General features: G+C 34.4%; 2 protein-coding genes and 1 non-coding gene across 3 annotated transcripts in view; 1 reads left to right on the top strand and 2 right to left on the bottom strand.

Annotated features, from left to right (window-relative positions):
* The window catches only part of LOC119838889 (UDP-glucosyltransferase 2-like), a 20,476-nt gene that overhangs the window by 4,527 nt on the left and 4,893 nt on the right, over positions 1 to 11,056 (top strand). The window contains exon 4 of the mRNA XM_038365033.1: positions 478 to 697. Coding sequence (XP_038220961.1) covers positions 478 to 697 — 220 coding nt within the window. The remainder of the gene's footprint in view (positions 1 to 477; positions 698 to 11,056) is intronic.
* Positions 5,312 to 5,388, bottom strand: LOC119838984. Its single transcript, XR_005288228.1, has one exon. It is a non-coding gene; the product is annotated as a small nucleolar RNA U3 (small nucleolar RNA).
* LOC119838923 (UDP-glycosyltransferase UGT5-like) lies at positions 8,694 to 11,047 on the bottom strand. The gene is made up of 4 exons (XM_038365065.1): positions 10,987 to 11,047; positions 9,896 to 10,115; positions 9,307 to 9,526; positions 8,694 to 8,978 (listed from the first exon to the last, which is right to left on the bottom strand). Exons 2-4 carry the CDS (start codon positions 10,068 to 10,070, stop codon positions 8,708 to 8,710), a joined length of 666 nt encoding a protein of 221 aa, XP_038220993.1. The 5' UTR covers positions 10,071 to 10,115; positions 10,987 to 11,047; the 3' UTR covers positions 8,694 to 8,707.

Below are 11,056 nucleotides of genomic sequence, written 5' to 3'. Positions count from 1 at the left end.
ACTAATATTATAAATGCGAAAGTTTGTAAGGATGTGTGTGTGTTTGTTGCTCTTTCACGCAAAAACTACTGAATCGATAGCAATGAAATTTGGTACGTAGATAGCTGGACAATTGGAATAACACATAGGCAACTTTTTATCCCGATATTTCTACGGGATACGGACTTACGCGGGTGAAACCGCGGGCTGCAGCTAGTAGAGTATAATATACACCACGGGCGAAGCCGGGGCGGACTGCTAGCATAATATATATATATATGTGTATCTACTGTACGAATGTATTTTATATAACGTTGTTGTTGTAAAGTTTTTGTATAATGGCAACTCTTGCTCTGCTCTTACTTGATAACCAGGTTGCCTGGAAGTGACCGATGCTAAGCGACAAGACTGTTGCGTTCTTATGTGTGTACATGTATATATATTTTCTGTTATCTCTCTTTTGGTGCACTATAAAGTATTATTTTGTTTGCTTTTTAGGAAGTTCTTCCCAATCCAAGAAGAATCGTACAAAAAGCATTTCGGTCCGCTGGCCAGCGCCAGAGGCATTGCCCTGCCTCCCTTCGAAGAAGCATACACCAACGTATCTATATTATTCTCGAATTCTCACCCCACCTTCGCACCAGGAAAGAGTCTACCACCCAACGTTGTGGACATCGCTGGATTCCACACCGGTGCCACTGTTCAACCGCTGCCAGAGGTAAGATAAGCTTTTCGAGTTTATACTTATATATGAAAACGGAATTTGTGTCGATTTCTGGTTATGAAAAACATAAAGATTCTGCGGTCGACAACATGTATTGGTTCAGAACTGAAAAATGATAATATGAATCTATTTTTTTCTATTTTATTTTAGATTTATATCATGCTATTCTACAGTTCTAGAATTTATATATTTCAAGCATGTTCGAAATAATATAAAACCGAAATTGCGTAAAAAATCTCACTCATTAACTTTGAGCTATCTCCATCTATTGAAAAAAGCTTAATAGTAATTTAATATGCTATGATTCAGTAACCACAAATATTAAACACCTCTGATGTTGAGAAATTTTGAAAGAATAGAAAAAATTTGATCACGAGGCAGGATTCGAACCTGCGTATCTTGCCTAACCGTAGCAAGCCCTTAGGCACATGAAACCGAAAGAGTAGAATGAATTTGATTACTGTGGCAGGATCACGGGTGGCCGAGAGGCTAGGCGTTGCTACGGTTAGGCAAGATACGCAGGTTCGAATCCTGCCTCGTGATCAAATTTTTTCTATTCTTTCAAAATTTCTCATTTATAAAGCATTTCAATGCTATAAAACTAAAAATTAAACCTCTGATGTTTTTAAAGTTAATGGATACGTTGTATACGCTCCAGAATAACAATACAAAAGTCTGGTAATTGCCCGACTTGCAGTCGCACACGCGCCCAGTAAATTACACTATGTTATGTTAATTTTTTTTTAGTTATTTCTGGTTAATCACCTTCCTGTGTTGTTAGGTGAGCGAGTGAGATATAATCTGCTCATGAATGAAAGAGAAAATTAAGCGAAGCGCGACAATAATTGGTATAAACCTTAAAGTACACATAAGCAAGGTCTATAGTCATCCCTGTTTAACATTACAGATGTCATTTTTTTTTTACTTTTTTATGAAATTGTTATTGACGGTTTTTTAACTAATATTATATATAGGATTCTTTTGTATTTATGTAGCTTTGTAATGTTTTCACGCAAAAACCACTGGACCGATTTGAAAAATTATTTCACTAATAAAACCAATAAACTTCACTCAGTGAAAGGCTATATATGAACTACGTGCGAAGCCGGGGCGAACAGCTAGTTCTTAATTAAGACAACACTATAAATTAATATTTTATATACTTGCAAGTTTAATATTGGTAATGACATTAATTAAACTTAAAACTATTAATTAATAAATGACATCTTAAACGATAGCTTAAATATAAGGATTTATAAATTGATCCATTTTGGCCAAACTTACACGAGTTATTCACTCAAGTTTAATTTTCCCAAAAATGTTTAAATGCTTCAACAATTTAAAACAAAAAGACAAAAATATCATAAGCATTAAAAATATTACTACAATGATAGCTAGCACAGATAATATAAACTTAATTTCGTAATAATCTGTGAGACTCATTTCGAAGGCGGGAGTTCTTAAATGATTCGCGCCTTTGTGACGTATGACGTATTCAGTCCACCACACGGCGCGTTCTAGCGGTGTCTGTGGTTGGTCGTGAATGGTTTCTTTATATTTTTTAACATTTTCACGATATCTGAAACAAATTAAGAGTTTCATAATTTTATCCGTTTGTATTTATTACAAAAGGCATGATACCAACCAGTTTTCCTTCCTCAGTCATGATTATAATATATAACTATATATTATAGAGTAAAAAATAAGCTTTCATAGTTTAATTTATAAACTTTAATTAATAAATTAATTGCAATTTTATCAAACATGCAAATTAGAAACAATTTACTATAGAAACAACAATCAAACTTTCCTCACTCGTTCGGGTAAAACTACAAATTAAAAAAGTCATATGTCCCACATATATATGTAATGATATGAAGCTGAAGTAGTTGTTCGTTTGAAAGCGCTAATCTGAAGAACATTTTTTGTGACCATAGTCAATTTACATATTTTAAAAGGCTATAGGCTGTTTTATATCATGGATGATGTCTGTGAAATCTTCTATAACAATTAACAACCTAAAGCTCCAACCAACCATACGACTAAATAAATTTTGAATCCAAATAAACATATTATCATTTCTCACCTCTTATTAGAAAGCACCTCGTCCAGTGCTTGTTTAAAATCTTCTTTATCAACTGTCCTGATATTGCACATGGTACCTAACTTCAGTTCTACAATTTTATGTGCATTGTACCACTGGTCCCAAAATATAGGTATTCCTAGCATCGGTACCTCCGCGTCTATAGCTTCATCTATCGATTGAAGGCCAGCTTGTGTTATGAAAAGTTTTATATTGGGATGCTCTGAAATATAATTGCAATTGAAATAAAAGTTTTGGGAGTAACTGATTAGATGTATGGCTTAATATTTAGTTTCATAGCATTGAAATGCTTTATAAATGAGAAATTTTGAAAGAATAGAATAAAATTTGATCACCAGGCGGGATTCGATTCCGAGTTTTTTGCCAAACCGTAGGTAGCAACGCCTAGCCTCTCGGCCACCCGTGATCCCGCCACAGTAATTCCCTTTGTTAAATTGTATTGAAAATATTATTATATAATTTTAAATTTAACAAAGGCCGCGTTCCATCGACACAATATTGTAATCTGGTTAGTTGGTGTATGTAAATTGGTTGTGATGGTTCTTAATCATCTCAATAGATGGCGCGGGGTGCCCCTAAGGCACATAAAACCGAAAGAGTAGAAGAAATTCGATTACTGTATACAGACAGGGTATGAGCTGACTTGGGTGATAGGATACTTTTTATCCCGATTAAATGCTTTGCCTTGGGATAAAACAACAATCTTGATATCCGAGCGGAGCTGGGACGATCGTCTATAAATATTTATGAAAACTCAAATCTTTATTAATTGTAATATTTATGTAGAAGCAGAGCAAATATTAGAAAACGGATCAAGTTACCGTTATTTAATAAGGTATTCTCGTCAATAGAGTAAACTTTATATATGACGCTATTATAATAATAACAAACAGTAAAGAAAACAGTCGCTACCTATCATACACGTGTCTGAGACTTAGAAAACCTTATTCAAATAGTGCAGGGAGATTATAATAGTCTTCGAATCGCGTAAATGCTCTCACTATTTGAACACAAATAATCTATCAGTAATTATCGCATTTTAACAGATCAGTAATGTGTTTACATGACATTTTAATGCGTTAAGATCAGTCAAAAGGTGAAAAGGGGGGCTTAAGCCTTGTTGGAATGTTTATGCCGCCAAACTGAGGCTTTTTTTATAAAGACAAATGAGTCATATTTAAATGTTATTTAATAAGAAAATTGTATAGTTATAGGTCGAGTTTATGAAAGTAAAATGATAAATAAAAGTATAAAAAACCCTTACATTTATGAGAAAAATATTAGTTATGAAAATTAAATGCATTAAAAGTTCCGATTTTATCGAGACGTAGAATATTTGGAATTTTAATATCTTATCGAATTTCCCTAAACTCCCATAACCCTAACCCCTCTCTTAAAAACGCATATGGCCACAATATGACCAGGATGGATGACACTGATCTTAACTGGATCGGGTGTATTGTGTTCATGCAACTATATCTAGACACATATGGTTCCCGTCATCAGTCTCCCATTTGTAGATTGAGTAAACTGATCAATGAGCATGCTAATGGTATAAATATATTTTTCGATAATTGTCACAAAATCCGTGAATATTTAAAACCATGTCTGTAATTTATGTATATAACAATATTTAAAACTTGTAACTTGACGCAAATTTACATGTTGTGTTATCCTATAATTATCTGTCACATTTATTTTTATTTGTTAAATCTATGTATCCTATGTATAAGTTATAATGTAACAGGTGTTGGATGACCATATTAAATAAACAAATAAATAAATATCATGTGAAAATTTGAGTTCCAACAGTACACATATTAGCAAATAAAGTAACTCACTAAGTAAGTCAGCTTGCGGGTACCACTTTCGCACAATAATATTGTCCGCCACTTTTATATCAGCGTCCCATTTGAAGAAGATCGTGTAGGGCAGCGATGACAGGACGTCCAGGAATATTTTCAGCTTTTCTTGGTCGAATAGGGAAGGGCGTATTGTGCTCCCGAAACTCATGTATATTGCATTGGGAGATTTATCCAATTCTGCCTGTAGATCCTGAAATATTCGCTTTACAGCTGAATCCGAACGAGTTTTCACGTTGTCACTAAGTGCGTTTATTCATTATTTTAACTACTCGTAATCTTTTCTTTGGTTGCTGAATTCAGTGAGGCATTCTGGTTTTGTGAATTCATTGTGAAGACATTAAGGATGGTAAAACAAACTACGTATAAATTTATTCACTACTCGGCACCCGTTTTCGAGGTCGATTGTGTTGTAATTAGGTAAGCAAACAGTAATCCTAAAATAGCATATAATTATTTGATGAAACTATTAGAAGTAATTTTCCTACATCCTTTATGGTGATCTGTTCTATTAAATTATGTGTTCAGAAGTGTCGGAGCTAATTACCGATAAATTGTCTCTGTAATTTTTCCATTCTGTACTTATTAATTTATCTGACGTCATGGTAACACCCCCCTCCCCCCCACTCTGCCAAAGCAAAATATTTATTTGATCCTACATAATGTAAGAGTTCTCGTGAAGAGCTTACTATAGAAATGATCCTATGAAGTAAGGTCTTATATACATGTATTATATGTATGGTCTTATACATATAATATATGCACGATATTTCAGCCACGTTTCATGAGATACTAGTTTAATTGGAATAATTGCAGCGGTTCTCGAAATTGGTCTGAACATATGGAAAGACAGGGACAAGCCATCAAATTAAAAAAAAAATATTTTGACATTGTTGATTTGTGGCCTCAAAGCAGACAGCACAAATAATTTTTTTCTATAACCTAGGATTTACAGATCGTCTTGAAGTAGTACTAAATTCAGCGTGGAAAAATGACAGACTGTATGATCCGCCATCACTTTCCCTAACTGGAATTGGTACTGCTTTAAGACGTCATGGTAATCCCCAGGTATTAAGAAGCGTTAGGTTATATTAATTTAACTGGGTTATGTAAATACGTGAAAACTTTCTTCACAGTGTCAGGCTATTGTCAGGTTATATGTTTAAGTCACGTTTTTCACACAATTCAAAATGGCGTCCAAAGAATTTATATTAGCTTTTGTTAAAGCGCGATCTTCATATGTTTCTATTTTAATAATTGCCGTTATATCTTCATTCTTTAGTGTTTTATAAAATGGCACGAAATACTCACGTTTGGCAGTTCCTTCTGCGGCTGTAAATGCAGGCCTCCTAGATATATCACATTCGGTGGTACTGGTCTATTGCCGTCCCACAGATGATGCATATTTATAAACATCATGACGACGTTCTGCCGCAATTGTCTTGAGCTCGGAAAATCAGGCCCCAAATGTTTTCTGACTAGTTTATCGTCCTTCAATTCCGACTCCCGCGTGATTTCAAACGTTCGGTATCTATTGTATAGTATCCAGATCTTATCAAGCATTGTTAAATTGGAAAACTTCTCGCCAACACCCGTGGGATATATAAATGGGTGATCCAGACCTCCCACCCTGTGGAATGTGTCAAAGAAACCACCCAGAGAGCTGATCTGTATGAGCGGTGCTTTGAAGATGTGAGAGAATATCAACGCCATCCTTGCGCACATTTCACCAAAGATGACGTCATATCTTTCTTTTCTCTTGACGAAGTCTTTCAATTCGTTCTCGAACAATCCTTCAAAGATCCGGTATACTGTTATTAGACTAACTTGGTGTAAGGACACATCGTCCTTCGAGGTACGTACCATTCTACCGATATCTTTGTTTATGACTTTGCTTATTGTGTTGGCAATGCTGATCTCTGTTAAGTTCGGTATCGTTGTATTGGGGTACGCTGGAAAGGGCGTGATGACAGTGACGTCATGGCCTCGTCTCACCAGTTCCAAGGTAAGAGCGCGAAAGACCGCTTGGTGGCTATGGCAGGGTGCAGGGAACACACCCAAGATTTTCGCGCCATCACAAATGACAGGTGCTAGTAAGAAGACGTAAAACAACATTGTTAAACTTGGAAATATTTAATTAGACATTTATACGCCATTTTAATTACTTGTATCATAGTGCAATTATTTAAATTTGCATATAAAACTTAAGGGGCGCGCTATACCGATTGTTTTTTATTTATTTTTCTCAATGTTTACTTATAAATTGGCTCTTTCAGATTTTGGACAGTTTGTAGAATTTAATTAAATACAATCATAGTTTCAAACATGTTAATCTAGGATAAGCATATTAGTAAATACTTCAATCACACGTATATAAATAGTTTTACAAAAGATAATGATATTACTACAATGGAACGGTAAAATCTCTGCGTATAGTGACTTGCAATTTAATAATATATAGCAATTCGCTATGACTGTGCTAATATCGCTCGTCCCTCCCTTGTTTTGTCAACTATTTATGACAATGCAACTTAAGAATTCTCCAACACTACGTACATACGTATTTCAGATCGATTGTCTAAAGAAAACAAACATCCGTCTTAGACAGGTATTCGTATTAATTTTTTTTGTTAGTGATGTCATTCTATATGGCATGGTTTTTTGCAAATTATTCCTATAGAGATTAAAAAATACGTTAAATATGCAAACTCAGGAATAAAAAAACACGCTCAGAGAAATCACACTGTTTAAAATGTATTAAGGCATCCCTTAAATAACTAAGTTCAATTACACCGATAAAGATAAATTGTAATTAAAAGATAAATGTATTTGAATAAACGTGACAAAATTTATTCAAAAAGTATATCTATATATATAAAATTCTCGTGTCACAGTTTTCGTTGCCATACTCCTCCGAAACGGCTTGACCGATTCCTCTGAAATTTGGTAAGCATATTGGGTAGGTCTGAGAATCGGCCAACATCTATTTTTTATCCCGATATTCCTACGGGATACGGACTTACGCGGGTGAAACCGCGGGGCGCAGCTAGTGGTTATATAAATATGTGATAGCGTGGTGTTGAAATAAATGATTCCTTTATTTCTATAAATAACAATATTACAATTAAATAGTTATTGATTGTTATATTTTACTCGATAGTTGAATATAATAATACATAACCTAATAATTATTATTGGAACTTATTACTGAAGTTCATTTGGCATTTGATTCACAGCTTCCATAAAGAAATTAGATCATTTCGTATCTTTGCAATAAAGACTCAAACTATTATATATATTATTTTATTATTATATTTATTCAATTAGACGCACTTCTTATAGAAGCACTGAATATTATATTGTCTGTGACAATGATAATGGTGGCATTCACATACTAAGACTTGACCGGGCCTCTCCAGATTTCGGTTTTGGGGTAGGTTTTTTGATGGAGTCTATTCAGAAGTCGCAAATAGTTGAAACTTATTGCCACTATGGAGGAAAAAAATTCAAATGTCAACCCATATCTTTTTTCTATACAGAGACGAAGGTTATCAGCCTTCCATATTAAAACGAGTTTATTGACGTTTACTAAAACGAAAGAGGTTATATTATATTTATATCTTTTTTATGTCTCCACACGTGATCGAACAAACCTTTTGCTTATTCCTCACACAAAGAGGTAATTATCTCCTTATAATATACATATTAAATTTGTATTATCAACCAATACTTGGGTGAAGTAAGTAATTGATATAAATAACCTTATAACCATTTAAAGGTTAGTTGTCAGCGTAGATACAATTAATCAGAATGGTATAAAGTTATCGGAAACAACATTAATAGAGAATGCGAATTGATGCGTAAATAATAACAAGTACCTAACTACATTAAAAACAAAATAATTAAAATATGTACAACTAAAATGCATGAAAAAGAGAAATCAAATTCTTCTTTATTCTATAAATTACGACTGCAATAACTGACTCTAATACATAATGGTGAATGAATAACAAGAAAGTTTAATAGGAACACATTTAATCACTCTAGCTTGGTTTTCCGTTTGAAAATTGATATCAATTTAATACACAGCTTACAAATTATTCCTAAAACGAGTGCACAAACTAAAATTATAGATAATATAAGCTTAATTTCATAATACTCTTGGACTGGCATGTCAAAGGCGGGAGATCTTAAATATTTCGCGCCATTATGGCGTATGACGTATTCCGACCACCACACGGCGCGTTCTAGCGGTGTCTGTGGTTGATCACGAATGACATTTCTTAGGTTCTCTATGTTTTCTTTGTATCTGTAATAAATAGAAATAAGCTAATAAAATAAGCGAAAAGAACGACTTATTTAAATAGAGAAAGTTCCGTCATTTTTAGGTACGCCGAATAAGAAATAATAAAAGTTCAACTTTTTAACTATATAATACAAAATCAATTCCCGTTGTCTTCAGGACGTTATTTAAATAAATTAATATTTGACTTTGCCTGTTGAGTATCTTTTTCCATTATGACGCTCAAGGACCGAAAAACAACACAAAACACGTTGTAAATAGTTTTCTGTAATGATATGGCCAGACAGTTATATCTCAGAATGCGTCATGGCACTTCTAAGTGGTCATCATTTACCTCTTATCCGTAAGAACGGTATCTATCGCCGCTCTGAAGCTCTCCTCTGTGACGTCATGTATACTACACATGACTCCGATGCCCAACTCGGCAATCTTGTCTACGTTCATCCACTGGTCCCAGAGTATCGGTACGCCAACAAGTGGGACCGCAGCGTCGATGGCTTCGTCGGTTGACTGGAGCCCTCCTTGCGTGATGAAAAGCTTGATGGACGGGTGTTCTGAAACGAAGAAGGTTCTACAATCAACAGTATTTTTTCATTTTGGGTTTGTTTTCATTTGTCATTTGTGCGAAATCTATGTTTAGTTGTTCAGAATGTAATATAGGTTGTATGTAAATCAAATATGTACCGAAATGTCATACTTAAAAGAAATGTAATGAAAACTAATGACTATTATATATATACTCACATACACATATATACATTTTTTTTCTTTTTTATCTATATTATATCTTATTACATCTATATATTTGCTATATCTATGTATTATCTAATTTCTGCTTCACTTATCTATATAATAAATCTGTAGAAGGGTCAAATCTGAACATTGAAAATATTGGAAAAATAAATGACTACTAAACTACTCACTAAGAAGATCGCGCTGCGGGAACCACTTCGCCAGCACAACGTTATCAGGCACGTTTTCTACATCCGCGTCCCATTTCCAAAGTATCGTATATGGCAGTTTGGACACCACTCGTAGAAATATATTTAGCTTCTCCATGTTGAACATCGAGGAGCTGATCGTGCTGCCAAAACTCATGTAAATCACCCCATTGCTTGCTGAATCCAGCTTGGCTTTCAGATCCTGGAATGGAACATGCAATAATAAAAACACGTTTAATTATAAAATAGACGTTTCGTAATAGACTAGCATTTATGATAACGATGTTACTAGTGATCATCTAATATTTAATAACGCAAAAGCGTAACAAACTTAATGACTTAATTTATATACAAACATTACGTCGATTACGATCGGTTTAGTAGTTTTTGCGTGAAAGGGTAACAAACATACACATACACATCCAACTTTCGCATTTATGATATTCGCTGAGCCATTTGGTTTCACCGGCGGACAAATTCATATAGCTCATTCTGATGTATAATATATATATATATATATATATATATATTATTGTAAAATTTAATTAAGATACATTCAGTAGTTTTATGTGAAAGAGTCACAAACATCCATTCATGCTTATGAAGTTTCAAGTTTATAATATTAGTAGGATATAGTACGTAAATAGATATAAAAAACACTCCCGCCTTCCCAATACTTCCTAACTCTTCGTTCTCCAAATGGTCAATTTACTTTATTTAGTAAAAAACCTATGATTTCATTGAAAAAAGCCCTGTAGGCTTAAAGGCTGTAGAAAAAAAATGGTTGCCTGTAAAGTCAGTTTTACGGGCGAAGATTTTACGTGACAACGTCTTTTTCTCGGTAGAATATTTATTTATATGAATATTACGCCAAGAACGCTCGAGAAAGACAGAGACAGAGACACAATCACGCGCCGATTCAATGCGCCTAATTCTCTAGTGCTGCGCGCGCGGCGGACCGATCATAGTTCGGTGACTCATCGTAACGTTACCGGGCGTTACACTTTTTCAAGAGTGTCTCCGAGCCGCAACCTAATTTAAGACGTTGTCACGTCAATAACAGTCTCACTAACCTTCGGAAGGGGCTTTTCTTTCCTCAAATGTAGACCTCCCAAATAGACTACGTTCGGAGGTACCGGCCTA

Source organism: Zerene cesonia, unplaced genomic scaffold (genome assembly GCF_012273895.1).
Source record: "Zerene cesonia ecotype Mississippi unplaced genomic scaffold, Zerene_cesonia_1.1 Zces_u006, whole genome shotgun sequence".
Classification (NCBI taxonomy): domain Eukaryota; kingdom Metazoa; phylum Arthropoda; class Insecta; order Lepidoptera; family Pieridae; genus Zerene; species Zerene cesonia.
This window is presented reverse-complemented; position numbering and strand designations above follow the sequence as displayed.